The sequence below is a fragment of the Sciurus carolinensis genome, chromosome 16, assembly GCF_902686445.1.
Source record: "Sciurus carolinensis chromosome 16, mSciCar1.2, whole genome shotgun sequence".
In the NCBI taxonomy this organism is placed as follows: domain Eukaryota; kingdom Metazoa; phylum Chordata; class Mammalia; order Rodentia; family Sciuridae; genus Sciurus; species Sciurus carolinensis.
In genome coordinates, this window is record NC_062228.1 from 66553582 (window position 1) to 66573113 (window position 19532).

A 19532-nucleotide genomic window follows, 5' to 3' on the forward strand; every position below is an offset into this window, starting at 1 on the left:
ACAAGAAGCATCAACAGTGCTACCCTGGTCCACCAACAGGGCTTCTGGAAGCTCCCTGAGAATCACTGGCAGTCTGCTCTGTAGAGCGAAGGAGAGCAAGCCTGATGTCCCCAGGCGACCGCAGCCGCAATCGAGAGGCCATTCAGAAAGAATGGAGCTTGCATCTGCTGCTGCTTCCATCCAAGCCTCCGAACTATTGGACGGTGCTGCCCACGCTTAGGGAGGGTGTCCACTTCAGTTTGCTTTCCCACGTGCCAGTCATTCCTAGACACACCCAGAAGACTCATTCTCCTCATCCCTTAATCCAATCAAGCTCACAATTCAAATTAACCATTACGGATCACAGAGTGGAGCCCCTGACCTCCCTCCTGGCTGGTGGGGAAGAGCGCTGGGGATGCGACTTGGGAAAGGTTTGGGGAAGTAGGCTTGGCAGGGGAGGCAGTACGGTGGCTGGAAGACTGGGTCGGTCTGCTCAGCCCTTCATCTGCTGTGTGAGTTTGGTCCATCCTTGTTCCCCAGTTCCCTAACCCTGGTACATAAAAGTGGCCCAACAAACTCTTGTGGATAAACAAATTCCCTCATATAGAGGGCTTACTGCTGCCCATATTATAGAGGAGAGAACAGAGGCCTGGCCCATGCAGGCCTCTTGGGCACCGTCCCCAGACTCTGAAGCTGCCTCCACTCTCTGGGCATGAAGGCACCACAGCCTGGGAGGAGGGGCAAGCCTGGGGTCAAGTGACAAGGCCATGGGACCAATGGTGGTGTCCAGCAGGCAGGGGTGGGCAGAGGGAACTCCAGAGCCCAGGGGAGAGGGAAATGGACCGAGACCCGTGGGCAGAGGTGGAGAGGTACCCTTCTGGTCCTGTGCTGGGAGGTTTCGGGCACCCCCTTTATGGGCAGTGGGCAAGGAGGAACCAAATAATCTACAGATGGGTGCTTAGCAACCCCTGGGCTCTGTCATCAGCCTCTTTTTAGGGGAGGAGAGGATAAGGCCCAGGCTCCCACGCTGGAATGGCAGAGTCCACAGTAGTTCCTCAGAGGCAGCTAGTTGGGACAGGGGAGAGACAGCCCTTCCCACACCCTTGGCCCCCACCTGGCCTCCCCAGATCCATTTTCCTCTCTGCAGGCTGTGCTACCTACCTCAATGCCAGCTCCAGAGTGTGCTCGAGGACTCAGCTTAGAGGTTCCCTCCTCCAGGAACCCTCCAGGATCACCCCCAGGCAGCACATCCTCTGCCTTCTTTTCACTGCCAGCTAAGGTTCCCTTTCTGCCCACCCTCACTTCCCCAGGTTAGGATGGAGGGGAGTGGATGAAGAGAGAGATCTCTTAGAACCCCAAAGATGTCCAGGTTGTAATCCCTGGGACCTGTGAGCCTGCTACCTTACTTAGTAAAAAGGACCTTGTAAATTGGTTAAATTAGGAGTCTGGGGATGGGAGATCATCTCCGATGATCTGTATGGACCCAGTGTACTCCTGTAGTCTGTCCTTACAAATGAAGAGGGGTAGAGAAAGGTTAGAGGGGTTTGCAGATGTTATTGCTGAGGGCTTTGAAGGAACTGTGCCAAGCCAAGGAAGACAGCTGTAGAAGCTGGAAAAACTAAGGAAGTAGATTCTTGCACTCTCCAGAAAGAACTAGAACTGTGAGAACCTCGATGTTAGCCCAGTGAGATGACCTTGGACTTGTGGACCGCAGAACCGTAAGATGATAAATGTGTAGTTCTAAGGCATCCAGTTGGGGATAGTTTGTTGTAGCAGCCAGAGAAAGCGAACACAGACCACCAACCTGCTCCTGTCAGGCTGGATTCCTTCCTGTGAGCAGGGCTGTGGCCTCCCAGCTCCCACGAGTGGTGTTCACAGTGGACACGGAGCGTAACTGGCCTGGGAGGACACGCCTCGGACTCCCTTATGCTCCTCCTCTGGCCTCCGCCTGGAAGCAGCAGCTTTACATGCACTACCCACATGCCTTCCAGGCTGCCTCTGAGCCGTCTGTGGTGCCGTCAGCTCCCAGGGACCATTCCCCTGGAACCACTCACACACCGCATTCCCAGTGCTGGGAACACACATGTAAACAATTCAGACAGGGGCTCCCCTCGCACACTCGGCCTCCCTGTCCCCGGTGACACCCCTAAATGGGGGTCTCAGAGGCCTAGGTCAGTCTGTGCTAGGTAGCTGCTACTCGCTGCCCCTCCATTGAGACAGGACAGCTTCTGGGAGTTCCCTGAAGGCTGCTGTGGACTGGAAGGTGCCAGCTTCCACTGGAGCACAGTGAGGGAGCTGCACAGAGCTGATGGAGCCCTGGAGAAGAGTCTGGCCCCTGGTATCAAACTCAAAAACTCCTTCACAGCAAAGGAAACAATCAAGAACCTGAAGAGGGAGCCTGCAGAATGGGAGAAAATCTTTTTCACCTGCACCTCAGCACATTAATCTCCAGGATATATAAAGAATTCAAAAAACTTGAACACCAAAAAACCCCAAGTAACCCAATCAATAAATGGGCAAAGGAAATGAACAGACACTCCACAGAAGAAAAACAATCAACAAACATGAAAAAATGTTCATCTTCTCTAGCAATTAGAGAAATACAAATAAAGTGAGACTTCATCTCACTCTAGTCAGAATGTCAATTATCAAGAATACAAGTAACAATAAATGTTGGTGAGAATGTGGGGACAAAGGTTCCCTTGTACATTGCTGGTAGGACTGCAAATTGGTGCAATCACTTGGGAAAGCAGTGTGAAGATTCCTCAGAAAACTTGGAATGCAACCAATATTTGACCCAGTTATCCTGCTCCTTGGCATATACCCAGAGGACCTAAAATCAACATAGTATAGGGACTGGGGCCACATCAGTGTTTATAGCAGCTCAATTCACAATAGCTAAACTATGGAACCAACCTATGTGCCCTTCCCCAGATGAATGGATAAAGAAAATGTAGTACATATACAAAATGGATGGAACTGGAGACTATCCTGCTAAGTGAAATAACCAATCCCCAAAACCAAAGGCCAAATGCGCTCTCTGATATGCAGATGCTGGCTCACAATAGGTGCCCTGGAGGATGGGGGGGGGGGGGTGATTTTACTGGATTGAATAGGGAGGAGTGGGGGAAGGGAGGCGGGATGGGAATGGGAAGGACAGTAGAATGAATCAGACACAACTTCCTGTGTTCAGATATGAATATACAACCAGTGTAACTCCACATCATGTGCAACAAAAGTGGGAAGTTATACTCCATGTGCGCATGCTATGTCAAAATACAGTCTACTGTCATGTATAACTGGGAAGAACAAATAAAAAAGAAGTTGGCCCCTGGAAATTAATCAGGGCAATAGGGACTCTGGCAGGCATAGAGAGGGGCCAGAATCACTCAGGCTAGCCAGGTAAGTCCAGGACTCCCATAGTCACAAATCATGTCACTCGGAGGGTGACCTTGGCTTCTGTAAGCCATGATGACCACAGCTGCCCCACAGCATGTTGGGAAGTTTGCAGAAGCCATGATCCAGAGGAGAAGTCAAGTCTCCCTGAGCAGTTTGGCACTTAGAAACAGGGTAGCAGCCAGTCTTCAAGAGATAGGGCCTTGCTGGGTATGCAATACCTGTAATACCAAGAGCTCAGAAGGATCGTAAGTTCAAAGCCAGCCTCAGCAACTTAGCAAGGCCCTAAGCAACTCGCTGAGACCCTGTTTCAAAAGTAAAAAGGACTGGGGATGTGACTCAGAGGTTAAGTGCCTCTGGGTTCAATCCCTGGTACTCAAGAAAGAGACAGAGATAGACAGGGTCCTAACCATCCCTGGTCGGGTCACCCCTGCCCCTCTGAGCCTAAGTCCCAGCCAGAGTATAAATGTATTCCCATGCCCATCCTGCAGGCAGTAGAGAGAAAAACAAACAAAAGAACCCACACACTTGGTGTGGGGGTAGTTGTCCCCTGCAAGGGACGGTGGAGGGGCATGGCTAGGAGGGATCAACAGCAATTTTTCTCTCCAAAGATGGGGCCCTCACAGCCTGCAGTGCACCCTAAGGAGGAGTGGATCAGAACCTTCAACCCTGGTCCCGCTGGGGATTCTTCCGCAGCACTCTTTCAAGTTCAGGGCTGAGGTTCAGAAATGACTCCCAGAGAAACCCTTGCAAATGTCAGGCCAGGGCACTCTCAGCTGGACAACCCTGGGAATCGCAGGCATCTCCAGGTGAACTCCCACGGGGATCAGGTGTGTTCCCGAGGATCCCTGTGGAATGGTGGCAGTGGCTGCTGCCGGAGGGGGTCTGTCCCATGGTGAAATACCATGGGTGCTTGCAGTGCACCTGCTAAGGGCCTGGGGTCGGCCTGAGGTCCCCAGCCTGGAGAGCAGCCCTGAGGCACCGAGGCATTTACCGCGCTCCCCACACCCGTCTCCCGCCCCGCACGCGCGGGGTCCAGCCGGGGCCACCCTCTGTCCCCCACGTGCGGTCTGGTGGGCTGTCCGGCGTCCCCTCTGCCTGGGCTGGGTCCTCAGGGCCGCCCTCGTGCTGCAGCGCGCCCACCGCAGTCCCATGCGGGGCGCTGTCCAGGTCAGGGCCAGCCGGGCGCGGCGTCCAGGGCGCCCCTGGCGTGGGCCGCGGCGGGAACCAGGAGAAGCCAGGTGCCGGGGCAAGCGCCACGAGCTGCGGCCGCGCGGGGCCGGCGGAGGCGGCGTGCGGGATCAGGAAGAAGATGTAGACGCCCGAGACCACGAGGCCCGCGGCCACCAGCACGGCCAGCGCCACGGCCGCGTTGAAGGCCCAGGCCGGGCTGCTCAGCGTCAGGCGGCGCGACAGCGGGCGGCCGAGGCGCAGCGGCGGCGGCGGCGGCGGCGCGCGCGCGGCGCGGCTCTTGCGGGGCCCGGGGGACGGCGGCGGCGGCCGCAGGTAGAGCAGCCCGCGGCGGCGGTCGAAGCGCACGGAGCCCTGGCGCGGCGGCGGCGCGCGCGCGTCGCGGGGCAGCAGGCCCGGCTGCGTGGGCAAGGCGGGCAGCCCGCGGCGCGGCGCCAGGCGCGTGGGCGCGCGGCACACCGGGCAGGCCACCGCGTCGCCGCCGCCCGCCGTGGCCAGCGACAGGCGCGCCAGGCACTCGAGGCAGAAGACGTGGCCGCAGTCCAGGCGCTTGGGCAGCTTGAACACGCCGTCGAAGGGCGACACGCAGATGAGGCACTCCATGGGCGAGGTGGGCGGCAGGATGGGGCCCAAGGCGGGGCAGCCATCGCCCTCGTCCTCCTCCGCGTCGTCCTCCTCGCCTCTGTCGGGGCAGCGGGGCGCAGATGGCGCGCCCGGGGAGCTGGGACCCGAGCCCTGAGGGGTCCGCGGGCGGCGGAGCCAGGGAGGCCGCGGGCACGGCATCCGGGCCCGACCTGCGGGGAGGTGGTCAGGCAGGGCGTCAGGAGGGATGGGCAAGGAGTCCTGGGGAAGGGGCTGCTCTGGAGCGAGTCACCCCAAACAGGGCCGGATCCTCAGGTTAACTGGAACCTGGGGGGCAAGGAAGCAAATGGGCGGTGTCAGGCATGGACCCTCGACAGCCCCCAAGAAGCTGAGCTAGAGACGTCCAGGCAGACGGAAGTTAGCTTGGGAGGACCGGGTGTGGGGAGACCCGGCCCCAAGAGGGACTCCCAGGTCTGGGAAGCAAACCTAGCTGGGGCACCCAAGACGCCAGGGAGGACCCATCAGGGTCAACTCGAAAGGGATGTGCTCACTTCAGTGAAGGATCCTGAGCCACAGGAGGGACCCCACAGCAAGGCAAGGAGGAAAATGAAGACAGGGGTCAAAGGCTCCCAACGTAGCAAGGGCTGCCCCTAGCCAGCCCTCTCCCTACCTTGATGCCTCCTTCTCCTGGCTGGTGGGGGTGCCCGCCTGCTCTGACCAGTCTCTGGTCTGCTTGCTGCTGGCTATCCGAGTGCCCCTCCCTAGGGGAGGGTGCCTGACCTTGGCCCACCCCTACAGGTCCTAGGCACCCGTGGAACCCGTCTGGCTGGCTGCCCCACCCCCAAGGCTAAGCCTGCCAGAAGAGCAAGCCTGACTTGGGCGGATGTTGGGGACAGCTGGATGGCAGTGGCACAGGGCAGGCAGAAATGGGACCACCCTCTTCCAAAACCTCTACCTTGCACACCTGTAACCCCAGCAACTGGAGTGTACAGTACAAGGTTCACAAGTCAGAGGTCAGCTGGGGACACACCTACACGTGGAAGGCTCCAGCTTCTCAGCACCCCCTGAAGGCCGGGGCACAAGCAGCACTGCTGTGCACAGGGCGACCTATGGGCCACAACCAAGAGTGAAGCCAGCATACACACTAAGAGGCGAGAGCAGGGCTAGCCTGCCACAGGGTTGGGACCACCGGCCCAGAGGCCAGGCCTCTCTACCTCCACCTGGGGAAGCTTCTAGGGGGCCTGATGCAGGAAGATCCACAGCACCCTCCCCGGCCCTCGCAGGTCAAGGACATCCTCTCCCCCTCCTTCCCAATACCCGCTGGAACACTAGGCTACCTGGCCTGTACCCTGTGAGCCAGGTCTCCACAGGCTGACAGTGAGCCCAGGAGTGGGCTGCCAGGCCTGTGAGCATCCCCATCACACCAGGCCTTCCCCCCAAAGACAGGCAACAGGTGGGTGGAGCTGCCCCCAAGGGAAGACAGTTTATTGGTCAGCAGCAGAGACATCAGCGGTTGGACTTGGCCACACGCTCCAGCTCGTCCTTCTTCTTGATGGCGTAGGAGTTAGAGGAGCCCTGTAAGGAGACATCTGATTAGCTCTGGATGTTGGGCGCGCCCCCTGCCCAACCTGAAACCCACATTCCAACCCACCTTGGCGGCATTAATGAGTTCATCTGCCAGGCACTCGGCAATGGTCTTGATGTTCCGGAAGGCGGCCTCTCGGGCTCCCGTGCACAGCAGCCAGATGGCCTAGGGAGCACAGGGGCCAAGTTAAGCCTGCAGGATTGTGGCCTCAACAGGTCCCAGCTATGAGGCACCCTTTCAGAGAAGTCACCAGGTGGGCGACACAACACCTGCACCCTGCCACACGTAAGGGACAGAGGGCTGGAAAATACGCGTGCCCAGAGACACACACAGCTGGATGATAGGACTTCAGTCCAGCATACGTGTGATATGTGCTCTTGACCTGACCTTTGACAAGGTCAAGATACAGGGCATGTTGGGACAGATGAATCAATGACAGGGATCATAATGCTATTAAATTCCTCAGGAGCAGAATGATGGGACCCATCAGCCTTGCTCTTAAGACACTGGCTCAAACGTTAGGGGAAGAACTGTCAGAATCACTGCAACCGACTCTTAAATGGTCCCAGGGGAGGGGGGGAAAGAAAACCTCACAGCACACCTGTAGTGTACACGAGTTACACTACACCTAGAAAGTACACAACATTCACAAGATGAAACCAACTTCGGAGGGCTCCCAGAGCCAGGATGTGATTCCAGGAAGGTTTCCTGGAGGAAGTGAGACTCCACCTAAAACATGCCAACGGGGAAAACCCTCTCCGCCCCAGGCAGGACTCCACCCACTCCTGTGGCTGCTCTGCCCACCTGATTCACTCTGCGCAGTGGGGACACGTCCACAGCCTGCCTCCTCACAGTGCCAGCTCGCCCGATGCGAGTCGAGTCCTCCCGGGGGCCACTATTGATGATGGCATTCACCAGGACCTGCAGAGGGTTCTAGCAGACAGGGGGCCATAAGCCCCACATCCAGCCCAGGTGCTCCCTACCGACTCAACCCTAACAGGGTGACAACCACACGGTGACCGGCATGGCACGCATTCCAGGGCACTGTGGCACATTCCATGGGCACAGCCTGCCTCGCCTGCCGAGTCCTACCTCGCCAGTGAGGAGGTGGATGATCTCAAAGGCATGCTTGACGATGCGCACGGTCATGAGCTTCTTGCCGTTGTTGCGGCCGTGCATCATCATGGAGTTGGTGAGTCGCTCCACGATGGGGCACTGCGCTTTGCGGAAGCGCTTGGCCGCGTAGCGCCCTGCACTGTGGGGCAGGTACTTGGCATACTTCTCCTTCACCGCAATGTAATCCTGAGCGGCAGGGGATGAAGAGCAGTCAGAACAGGGTAGGACACTGACACCCACTCAGCACAGCACCCCGATATGTAACCCCAGTCTGCCTGCCAGGGGACAGGGATGAGTCCAGCTTGGCTCAAAAAGGAAAACCTACAGGCGACTTTCCCATCACTAAAAAAGCACTTCATTCATAATGGAGTGAAGCGTGTGATTCCTTTTTTTTTTTTGGTGGCACTGGAGACTGAACCCGTGCATGCGAGGCACGCACTCTACCAACTGAGCTCTATCCCCGCCTGATTCCAGTTTTTTACAACAGTGCTCCTTGAACTGCAACATGGACATTTTCAGCAGACAACTGTGCTGTAGGATGTTAAGCAGCATCCAGTACACTAGCAACAACCCATTCAGGTTTTTTGTTTGTTTTGGCAGTGCTGGGATTGAACCAAAGGCATACTGGGCAAGTGTTCCACTATCCCCCTTTATTATTTTTTTATTTTTTATTTATTATTTATTTATTTGTTTATTTATTTATTTATTTATTTAGGGTGCTGGGGAATTACAAGGCAAGCACTCTACTGACTGAGCTATCTCCCCAGCCCCCCCCCCCCCTTATTTTAAATGTTAGACAAGAGTCTTTCTAGTTGCTGAGACTGGTCTCAAAATTGCAATCCTCCTGCCTCAGCCAAGTCACTGGGATTACAGGCAAACACCACTGTATACAGCACCCCTTCAGTCTTTATTTAAAATATATATAATATACACATATGTATTTTTTAGTTGTAGGTGGACACAATACTTTTATTTTTCTGTGGTGCTGAGGATAGGACCCAGGGCTTCACACGTGCTAGGTGAGTGCTCCACCACTGAGCTACAACCCCAGCACTTCCCTTCAGTTTAAAAATATTTTTTTTTTTTTTAGTTGTAAATGGACGCAATACCTTTATTTGCGTCACAGGTGCTAGGCAAGCGCTCCACCATTGAGCTACAGCCCCCACCCCAACTTGAGTTCTGACAACTAAAAACGTATCCAGGCCAGGCGCCGTGGTGTACGCTTGTAATCCCAGTGGCTCAGGAGACCGGGGCAGGAGGATCACAAGTTCAAAGCCAGCCTCAGTAAAAGAGAGGTGCTAAGCAACTCAGCAAGACTGTCTCTAAATAAAATACAAAATAAGGCTGGGGATGTGGCTCAGTGTTCAAGTGTTCCTGGGTTTAATCCCAGGTACCAAGAAAAAGTATCCAGATATTGCTGAGTGTCACCCTAGACAGAACCATTGTTACAAGAGAAAATGTCAGAGGGAAATAATAGTCAAAATATTAGCCTTGCATACATAAGGACGGCTGAAGCAGAGGAGTTATGCATATGTAAAGGGGACTGCAGCTGACAGTTCCATTACAAAATGTGCCCAAGGCCACTCTATCACTTTCATGTGAGAACATAAATGTCATTTGTCCAGATTACAAGGGTCAGTGAAAATTTTTACATTTTTGAAGTGTCGTACAAAAAGAAAAACTAAATGAAGAAGTAACTGAGACCCAATGTGCCTGTGAGGCATAAAATATACTATCTGGTCCCTAATGAAGAAGTTTGGGTCCCCGGGGTTATATGGTACAGCACTTGCCTATCATGCAAGAAGCCCTAGGTTCCATGTCCAGCACCACAAAATATACAGCACTGTAAGCAAACCCATGGAGGCAAAGCAAAGCTCTACAAGACATCCAGAAAATAGTCCTGTATCCTTTAGGCACAGTATGTAAGTACTTGACTAATTAACATGACTTTTAATAATTCTTTTTTTTTTTTGGGGTGCTGGGGGATTTGAATCCAGGGCCTCATACATGCCAGGGAAGCGCTTTACCACTGAGCCACCTTCCCAGCCCTAATAATTCTTTTTTTAAAACACAGGAAGAACCCACAAAACTACAAATCCCTAAGGTCCATGAAATTCCTAAAACAGGAACCTATGTGAGGGCTGGGGACATGCTCGGCAAAGTACACACTAACAGTCCTCTCACCTCCTGAAATGCTATAAAGCTACAGCAACCAGGACAATATAGTACTGCTATAAACATACGATATACAAACCAATAGCATAATTCAGAATCCAAAAATAAACCCATATACCCATGGCCAACTGATTTTCAACAAGGGTGCCAAGACCACTCAGCTGGTTAAAGAACAGTCTATTTAACAGATGATGCTAGATAACCAGATCGCAAGGAAAAGAACTAGATGCTTCCACTTGAAAATGGTGGAAAAATTTTTGTATGAGAAGTGTTAGGGGTCGAACTCAGGGCCTTGCACATATTAGGCTAGCACTCCACCACTGACTTATAACCCCCACACCTAAAATGGTGAACCACATGTGCATTTTACTACAAAAACAACAAACCCCATGCAACAGTATATGTGATACCTCTAAAGAAAGAATCATCAATATAAAATCGTAGTAACTTGTAGGTGAGATTTAAGAAAGAGTGGACATAGCGATTCAGGGATCTTTTTGAACTACTGCACCTTCAAATGTTGACTTGGTGGAATAATTCTCAAATTTCGAATGTTCCCTCGTGGAAGAATCCACACTTCCCAACCCCGGGTAGGGAAGGCCACCCATCAAGTCCCCCTCACCTGCAGGGAAATGTCATTGATCTGCACATCATCAGTGCTCCACTTCCCAAAGAGCTTGATGTCGGGGGTCTCTGCAACTGCAGGTGTGGCTGTCTCCCACTCCGTCATCCTGGGCACAGGGTGAGAACGGAAATAAGCAGAGTCCACCCGCCTGGAGCACAGGCTCCAACCCTGAGGCTGACCCCATCCTACGGGAGTTAGAAGGGGCCAAAATTCACTGAACATCTAGGCACACCTACTCCCACCTGAGGCTGACCCTCATCCTAGGGGTGACGTGAATCGCTAGGAGGGACCGCTTTCCCGGCCCTAGAAAACCACGCACTGTTGAGAAGCACCTATCTCACTCGGGAGCACTGGTTCCGAGACCAGGCAGCCACCCTGTGCACAGGTGCTGCAGGAACACGCTACAGTGGCTTAGCAGGAACGCTAAGCACCCTGACGTCGTATCTGACGGGAACTAAACACAGGCCGTGCCACGTTCACTCAGAGAACACAAGCTGCTCTGAACCGTCTGCTCATCCGTGAGGTGTTAACGCCATCTGACAGACAGGACCACCGTACGGATCCTGCGGCAGAACCGAGGCCAGTTTCCATCCTGGCTCGATACTAGGCGGACACTAAGGGACGCTATGGAGAAAACGGGGACAGGGCAAAAGCGTGATCACAGAACTACGAAAACGGAAACTTCCGGTCTCGATGTGCAGCCGCAAACCCAAAACCAGGGTCCGCGGCGGTGCAGGCCCACCGCGGCTCCGAGCGGCGCGGGCCGCGCGTCTCCGAGGCACCCACTTTCCGGAAGGAGGGGGAGCCGAGCACCGAAGACGTAGGCCCCGGGCGCGCCCGCGTCCTCCGGGAGACCCTAGGCTGCCCCTCGGAACCCAGAACCCTCTGCAGCTAACCTGAGAGCACAGCCGGGGAGCCTCGGTCGCGCCGCGTGCTCCACGCGCCGCCCTGGCACAGACAGGAAGAGGCCGCGTGGAGCCGGCCGACGCTTTTAAGTGTAGAGAAAACTTCCGGGTCAGCGGAGGCAACGCGCGCGCACAAGAGCGTAGCGCGGTCAAGGACCAATCCGGTGCGGGGATAAAGGCAGCCTGCCCTTCAGACGGAGCGCGCACGTCCGCCGCGCACGCGCACTCGCAAAAGCGGGCCCACAGCGCGCCTGGCGGGTGTGCAAGAAGAAGCACTTGCCCGGGCTCGGGGGTCTGTGCGCAAGCGCAGAGATAGCCGAGGCCAACACCGCCATATCTAATGAGGGCAGAAGTCCGGGCTGCGATCCCTCAGGCCGGGCAGTTGGCTCGGCACCCTGTCGTTCTTTGCTGTCCTCACGACTGCTTCCCGAGGACACACGCGCCGCGCCCCCGCGTTGGCGGAGTGAGATGCGGCCGACGCTGCTCTCCGCCGGGTCCGCGTCGCCGCGCGCATGCGCCGCCGCTGACAGTGACCACTCCGGTGATCGGCTGCCGGGCTTCCCGCGCCACCGCCGCCTCTGCTGCCGTAGTTTCGCGTCCTGGAGGACCGGGTTCACGGCGGTGGGAGCCAGACCACATGCTGGAGCTGTGCGACCCATCTCCGGGTCGGGGCATCTGGAGCAGGGCAGGCAGACTGGGTCCCTCGGGGAGCCCTTTATCTCGGTGCTCATCGCTGGGAACCCTGTCTGTGTCCCCGCCTCCTGGGCTGCCGTTTTCAATTAGCATGACTTCGGCTTTGCAGTCCAAAAACTTCTGAAATTACGGGACCGTTCCCCGTCTGGTTCCCCTTCAGGCCCCTGTCGCCCCAGCTCTGTCGCTTCTGCCAGCTGGTCCCAGAAGGCTCGCTACCCAGGTCAGCCTGGGAGGGGCTGACAAGTGTCCTTAAGAAGAAGAGAGAGGGGCTAGTGCCCAAAACCACATGGGAAGAAAGCGTGGGGGAGACAGTCACGTGACCACAGAGCCGTGGAACAGAAGCCACCAGAAGTTGGAAAAAGCACGGAAGGGTCCTCCACAGACGATGTGCCCTTACAACACCTTGATTATGGACTTTTGACCTTCAGAACTCAATAAATTGCCGGGGTTTTTTTTATTTTTATTTTTTTAGTTGTACATGGACACAATACCTTTATTTTGTTTTTTATGGGGTGCTGAGAATCGAACCCAGCGCCTCCCACGTGCTAGGCAAGTGCTCTACCACTGAGCCACAAACCCAGTCCAATAAATTGTTAAAGCCACCAAGTTTGTGGCGATTTATTACTGCAGGCACAGGACACTAATATACCCCAGATGCTGAAAGGCTACCTTTGCCATGCTTAGCCTTTCCTTCCATGTCACCTGAGTGAGACTCTTCCTGATAACCTCATGGTGACAACCTGAGATGCCATGCCTGCCACCTCATTCCCTTGTCCCCTCCTAGTTGGGAATCATTCTGGGGTAGGCAGCTCCTTAATCCCACATGGACATTAGGAGTCTAGGAACCAGATTGCTTGCTCTTAAGAACAAGCTTATGAGGTGGACATACTAATTTTACAGTCAGAGAGGCCCAGAGAGGTGAAATCACACGTGGTCCAAGGTCACAAAGAAGGTGGTGAGGCTGGGAGTCCCAGATGACTGCCCCAAGTGTGGTCTCTCCTGCCTCGGCTGTCTTCCCCATCCCCCTGCATTGTGTCTGCCACATCTCTGGGGGCCCCTGAACATACACAGTGCCCATGATGTATTTGTTCTGTGAACAATAAGTGGTTCTCTCCCCTGGGCATGGCAGAACCCAGAGAGCGACTCTGTCCCTCAGCCCTCTCTCTCTTCATAGGAAATGCTTCCTGCCCAGTAACCATGTAATTATGGGTTGTAGTTACAGGAGGGCTTGCCTTGCCTCCAGGCCTGCTGGAATAAAGGCGCGGAATGAATGAATGAATAGGTATATTGACTCTTCAATTCTTGCAGGTCTGCTGTCTCGCCCTGCCACAGCACCAGGCAGACAGGCTGAACTTGCCCACTGCCCTAGGCCTCCTGCTGCCTGTGGAGCGTGTCCAAGCATGGGCTCCCAGGGGCAGGTGCCTGGGCCAGTCCACCTGCTGGGTGACAGCCTCTTCTAGGTTCAGTCTGCTCAGCTACAGATTGGGACCCTGTGTCATCAGGATGCCTGTGGATCTGGTGAGCGGGGAGAGTGCCCGTGTGGGTGGTGATGAAGAACAGGATCCAGTCTAATCCCACACTTAAGGTTAGCTGGTAAAGAATACGGGAGGCTGGCCAGGCATAGTGGAGCTCACCTGCGATCCTTGCTACTCAGCAGGCTGAGGCAGAAGGACTGCCAAGTTGCAGCCAGCCTGGGCAGCTTAGACCTCGTCTCAAAATTAAAAACGAGAAGGACTGATAGAGAGCCCCTGGGTTCAACCCCCAGTACTGGGGGTGGGGAGGGAGCCTCACGTGCTGGAAACACGGGCCTTACGTACATAGAACTACTGTAGTTATTGTGCTCAGTGAGGTTGAAGGCAGAGGCTCTGGGCCTGAGGCTTGCCTTTACTCTGCACAAAAGGGACATGGGTCAGAGATTTTAAAAACTGTCAGACCCTCTAGCCTCATGGAGACTGTATTAGTTTCCTGTTTGCTGTTGTAAGAAATTACCACAAACTTAGTGGCATAATAAAACCCACATTATCTTGCAGCTTAGAGGTCAGAATTTCAAAATGAGCCCTGCACTGAGGTTAAGACAGTGGGGGAGGACAGGCAAGTACCCTCTGACTACCTCACCCACTTACCTAGATGCCTTCAACTCTTGCTGAAATTCCTTGCTTTCTGCCTCTTCTTTTTCTACAGCTTTCAAGATTCTTGAATTAGGAATGGGGGTGTGGCTCAGTGATAGAATGCTTGCCTAGCAGGCTTGAAGTCCTGGGCTCAATCCCCAGCACTGTGAACAAACAAACAAATGATTCCTGAGGAATTTTGGCCAAGCCACTGGTTTGCTTTCATGGCCCCTGGTACTTTCTCCCCTCCTGGGAATTACCGATTACCACAGGGCAGGTTTTTGTTTTTTGTTTTCTATTTTTTTCTTTATTATTATTTTTTGTACCAGGGATTGAATCTAGGGGTACTTAATCACTGAGTGACATCCCCAGCCCTTTTATTTTTTATTTTGAGACAGGTTCTCCATAAGTTGCTGAGACTGACTTTGAACTTGTGGTCCTCCTGCCTCAGCCCCCTGGATCACAGGCATGCAGCACTGCACCTGGCCACAGGTTCTTTTTAAAGCACATGAATGAGCAGATATTCACCATGGGAGCAGGGCGCCCGAGGACTTTTCTGGAAATACCGTGTACATATGACTGACACCCTTCAGTCCCCACCTCCCGTGAGTTTAAGGCTGTTTCTGCCAGGTGCAGGATGTTGCTCTTCCCGGGAACACCTGGCGTCCTCCTGACAGTTTGTCCAGGCATCGGGCAGCACCGGTGCACAGCCCAGCCACTCTGTCCACTCTGTCCAGGGTGCTGGACCAGCGTCTGTGAGTCTCGTGTGGCTGATTACCACAGTTGGATGACTTCCAACAACAAATTCATTCTCACAGTGTTGGAGGCCAGGGTCTGAAGCTGGGATGTTGGCAGTGCCACATGCTCTGAGACCCCAGACAGGGTCTGCGCGCCTCCGTCTGCAGCTGGAGAAGCGAGGAGGCATCTGGCCATTTTCACACTCCTCCTCCGCATCTGAAACCCCCCTACCTCCCTCTCATCAGGACACTTGTCTTTGGAATTAGGGTCTGTGCAGGCTATTCAGGATCTTCAAGGTGCTTCATTGAATCTGCAAAGATCCTTTTGCCAAGTAGAGTCAAACCTAGAAGTTCTGGGGATTAGGGCAAGAATGTGCCTTTTCTGGGGACACTGTGTAACCTGCTAGAGCTTTCTATGGGACCTGCCCAGTCCTGGTAGACCTCACGTCCCAGGCTGTCCATCCTGGTAGTCAGACTGTCCTAGGTGTCACTCCGACCCGAGAGAGTCCTCAGGCCTCAGGTACCTTGGGGGTCAGGAGGTGAGGCTGGGTGCTGACCCGGGCTCTGTTCTGGCCTGGTGAAGACAGAGACCGTGACCTCTCAGGGGGCAGCATTTGCGAGAAGTCCCGGGGCAGGAGCAGGGCCACTGTCCCTCACACCTGGGGCACAGCAACCTGGCCTTGCATCAGAGAGAGCAGAAGCTGGCTGTGGTGCTTCCGGGTCACTAGACTCTGGAAGTCCGGCCTTTCCCCAGGGTGGTCCGAGCTGCGACCTGGTCGAGACACACAGAGGTGAGCATCTGCCGTCCTGCACGGTGCTCCTGGAGAGGAGCGCAGCCTTCGCTGCGGGGAGCAGAGCCCTCTCACTAGCATCCATGGCTGGGGAGCGCCCTCTCCTCTGGCTGGGACCCGTGTTCCCAGCCTGGCAGTGTCTCCAGACTGCATCAGCAGAGGGTCCTGGTGGCTTCCCCAGCACGTAGAGAAACCTCTGTCAGGGTTTCTCCAGGACAACCAGGGAAGTCTACAGAACCTACAGTGTCCAGAGCTGGGGATGTGGTACATTGCTGGCATGTGAGAAGCCCTGCATTTGATCCCAGCACCACAAACAGCAGCCTCCTACAGTGCCCAGAGGCAGGGCTTGGGCTGCCAGGGCTAGGGAGGAAGGTGCGGTAGGCCGCTCTGCTCAGCTTTCCAGAACCAGCGTGCCGGAAGGAGAGGCCCACACCTTTGGAGGTAGATGCAGAACTTGGTGGATGTCCTGAGAGCCAGCAGGCAACATGGTTGTTTAGGGCTCCGTGACCAGATGGACCCAGCTGTGAGGCACTGTGACTTGGCTCCTGCCTGACTTCCCTCCCGAGTACAGCTTCCCATCTGTAAATGGCGTCCGCAGTGCCCTCCAGCGTGACACAACAGAAATCCCATCCCTGACGTGCTGCCCCTTGTTTCCAGCAGTGTTTCATCTTGATGTCGGTGCATTAGTGGCATCTGGCTGAAGAAAACACTGTCACCGAGCGCTTAAGCTTTTGATGTGAGTTGCTGCTCTGGTGTGCAGTCTTTTGGCTGTTGGGAGATTTAGTGTTTCATTTTTACTTAGCAATTTTTGGAGACCTTGTTTTCTCATTACGAAAATATTGCTTTAAAAACTCACCCCTTGTGGCTCAGTGATCCATTCAATCCCCAGTACCAAAAAACAAAACAAACAAAAAAACCCCATATCCCTGCCAAGCACAGTGGCGCACGCCTGTGATCCCAGTGGCTCAGGAGGCTGAGGCAGGAGAATGGCAAGTTCAAAGCCAGCCTGAGCAACTAAGTGAGGCCCTGTCTCAAAATAAAAATATAAAATGGGGTGGGGGTGTGGTTCAGTGGGTAGGTACCCCTGCATTCAATCCCGGTACCAAACCCGCCCCCCCAGACAAAAACAACGCATCTCTGTTGTGTGTGGTCCTGTCCCTGTGGGCAGGGATTAGACGGCAGGGTTGTTGCAGGGTAGGTCTGCACCCTCGGGCAGGCGTCCAGGCACACGCAAGCAGGAACACTGTGCCAGGTGGGCAGTTACTTTCTTTCTTGAGATATGAATCACATTACAAGTCCACCTTTCCCCCCCGCTTGATACTGGGGATTGAACCCAGGGGTACTTTACCACTAAGCTACATCCCAGCCCTTGTGATTCTCCTACCTCCGCCTCCTGAGTAGCTGAGATTATAGGTGTGTGCCACCATGCCCAAGTTAAATCAGCCATCTTAAAGTGCACATTTCAGGTTGGCTTTTTAAATTTTGATATTCTCGGTACTGTGTGACCGTCACCACTGTAATCCCCAAACATTTCATCACTCCAAAGTAAGACTCCATGCCCAGCTCCCCAGCATCCTCCCTCTGGCCCCGGAACTTCTAACCTACTTTCTGTCTCCGTGAGTTTGCTATCTGGATATTTCATATAAATGCAATTGTACAATGTGTGGTCTTTTTTGACTGCTTCGTCCACTTAATGATGTTTTCCAAGGCCCCATCACTTTGTTGAATGTTTCAGTATTTTGTTCCTGTATGACATTTCTTTCTTCCCCTCCTCCTCCTCCTTCTTTCTTCTTTCTTCTTCTTTTGGTGCCAGGGTTTGAACCCAGGGGTGTCTAACAACTGAGCCACAAACCTGGCTCCCTTTTTTTGGGGGGTACTAGGGATTGAACTTGGCACAACTCAAGGATTTCATTCACACTCATTTTGGTTTGGTCAGTCTTAACTAGATGTGTTTGTTTTATATCAGAGAGTCTCTACCTTCTTGTTTTTATAAGGGGGTCTCTGCTCTTCTACAACTATTTGATGACTCTGCCCACACGTGGCCTTCCCCAAGGGCCCGTGAGCTGGCTGCGTCAGCCCTGGGCAGTTTCTCTTGCAGGTTACATTCATGTTCATCTGCTGTGAGGCTGCTGAGCACTGGTGGGCAGATGATCTCCGTGGCGGCTTGACCCCTGTTGTGCCTTGGTTGCTTTTCAGTTCTCTTCTTGGGAGCTGCACAGTCATTACATCCAGATGGGCAGAAAGAGAGCAGCAAGCCTGAAGCTGTGCCCGTAGACACGACTTCACAGTGTTTGGGAAAGAGGTGCATTCAACCGAGCGCCTGTTGTACCTCACGCCCTTCCACAGGCTGGCATGCTGGCTGGTCATTCTTAGGGCCATGTGGACAGTCCACTGTTCGCTGTCCTCATGCTCAGAGAAGCCCGTGGCTTCCAAGCTTGTTCCTTAGGTCTCAAGCTCAAGCTAAGTCGGTTGTCAGGGGAGAAGCCAAGGCACCGGAGTGGGAGTCTCCACCGTGGGGAGAGGGTCTCTGTTTCTGTGGACTTGCCCCTGATTAGTGCCCTGGTGGGTACGGACGGGGCCCGTGTCTCAGTACATAGAGACCTTAGAGACTGAGCTGCAGCTTGGGGTGGCCCCACCTACCCTGGGCCTAAGACCATTCTCATCCAGCCTGGAGGGGACAGGAGGGTCACCATGAGTGACCAGAGTAAGGCTGTTTGAGAAACTTCTGGGTCTGCTCCTTATTGTCACCTTTGTTTATTTGGCAGATTCCCAGGACCAGTTACTTACCAAACACGTGAGGTCACCTTTAACTTAGGGCCATCCCCTCCCACAGAGCAAAGCCAGGACAGGGCCAGGCTGCCCCGCAGCCCTTCCTGACCTGAAGAACCGGTGCGGCTCTGCATCCTGGTCTTCCCCTGCTCCGTGTGCCTGATTCTTACCCCAGAACATTGCCCCGGGCATGACCATCAGTGCAGGTCCAAGTGATGCACCTCGCAGTGTGTTCTGCGAGGAACAGCGTCTGGTCACTCCCAGGCGACCCAACACGTAGAGAGATCTGGCTAGATCCTCTCGATTCCCTTCGGTTCTCCATCGAGTTGTTCAGGCTGCGGGGAGCCCCGGACAACTGCTTCTTAGAAAATTTGTAGAACTGCCAGAGAAAGCTAGAGCAGGCTGTGGGAGAAGTGGAGTAGCAGTCTCACCACGTGGACTTGGGTTTCTGGAAATGTGAAGAGTAATAGCTGCCTTCCACGTCAAGGGAGCACAGACGTGCCTGGGTTCCATCCCAGCACACCCACAGGGGACCATGGGGCCCTGGGAGTGGGAGCGGTGGGCCGGGGCCTCCACCTCCATTCCACCTTGACACCAGCCATCCAGGTCTCCCAAAGGTTGTGCTGGACAGACCCTTCTTTGTTCTGGAAACAAAAACCTACAGAAAGCTCTCCCTCTTTCGGGCAGGCTCTTGAATAGGCCGGCTCTCTGACTTCCTGTGAGTGTTGTTGGTGGGATTGCTTGATAAGGCATGCAAGTCCTTGTTGGGTGTGGTGGTGCACGCCTGAAGTCACGGTGATGTGCAGCCTGGCGTGGTGGCCCACACCTGTGATCCCACCGGCTCAGGAGGCTGAGGCAGGAGGATTGTAAGCTCAAAGCC

At 54.5% G+C, this 19532-nt stretch overlaps 2 protein-coding genes across 4 annotated transcripts; both read right to left on the minus strand.

The window, feature by feature from the left end:
- Positions 1 to 3177: 3177 nt before the first annotated feature.
- Positions 3178 to 6578, minus strand: Rnf225 (ring finger protein 225). 3 transcript variants are annotated; one of them, XM_047528397.1, is made up of 2 exons: positions 6486 to 6578; positions 3178 to 5475 (listed from the first exon to the last, which is right to left on the minus strand). In XM_047528397.1, exon 2 carries the CDS (start codon positions 5347 to 5349, stop codon positions 4366 to 4368), a length of 984 nt encoding a protein of 327 aa, XP_047384353.1. In that variant the 5' UTR covers positions 5350 to 5475; positions 6486 to 6578; the 3' UTR covers positions 3178 to 4365. The 3 variants fall into 3 exon arrangements, with proteins under 3 accessions (XP_047384353.1, XP_047384354.1, XP_047384351.1); XM_047528398.1 differs by lacking the exon at positions 6486 to 6578 and adding an exon at positions 5819 to 6444 and having other exon boundaries at positions 3178 to 5360; XM_047528395.1 differs by lacking the exon at positions 6486 to 6578 and adding an exon at positions 5819 to 6444.
- A 24-nt stretch (positions 6579 to 6602) lies between these two features.
- Positions 6603 to 11681, minus strand: Rps5 (ribosomal protein S5). Its single transcript, XM_047528402.1, has 6 exons — positions 11546 to 11681; positions 10647 to 10755; positions 7826 to 8035; positions 7538 to 7666; positions 6800 to 6898; positions 6603 to 6723 (listed from the first exon to the last, which is right to left on the minus strand). The coding sequence occupies exons 2-6, from the start codon at positions 10752 to 10754 to the stop codon at positions 6655 to 6657; spliced, it is 615 nt and encodes a 204-aa protein (XP_047384358.1). The 5' UTR covers position 10755; positions 11546 to 11681; the 3' UTR covers positions 6603 to 6654.
- Positions 11682 to 19532: the final 7851 nt, after the last annotated feature.

Excerpts from the sequence above, each read along its gene's own strand:
- Rps5 (XM_047528402.1), bottom strand. The coding sequence starts at position 10,754 with ATGACGGAGTGGGAGACAGCCACACCTGCAGTTGCAGAGACCCCCGAC. Across the intron at positions 8,036-10,646 it reads TCAATGACATTTCCCTGCAG|GATTACATTGCGGTGAAGGA; the intron begins GTGAGGGGGACT and ends CCTGCCGCTCAG. Across the intron at positions 7,667-7,825 it reads TCCACCTCCTCACTGGCGAG|AACCCTCTGCAGGTCCTGGT; the intron begins GTAGGACTCGGC and ends CCTGTCTGCTAG.
- Rnf225 (XM_047528397.1), bottom strand. The coding sequence starts at position 5,349 with ATGCCGTGCCCGCGGCCTCCCTGGCTCCGCCGCCCGCGGACCCCTCAG.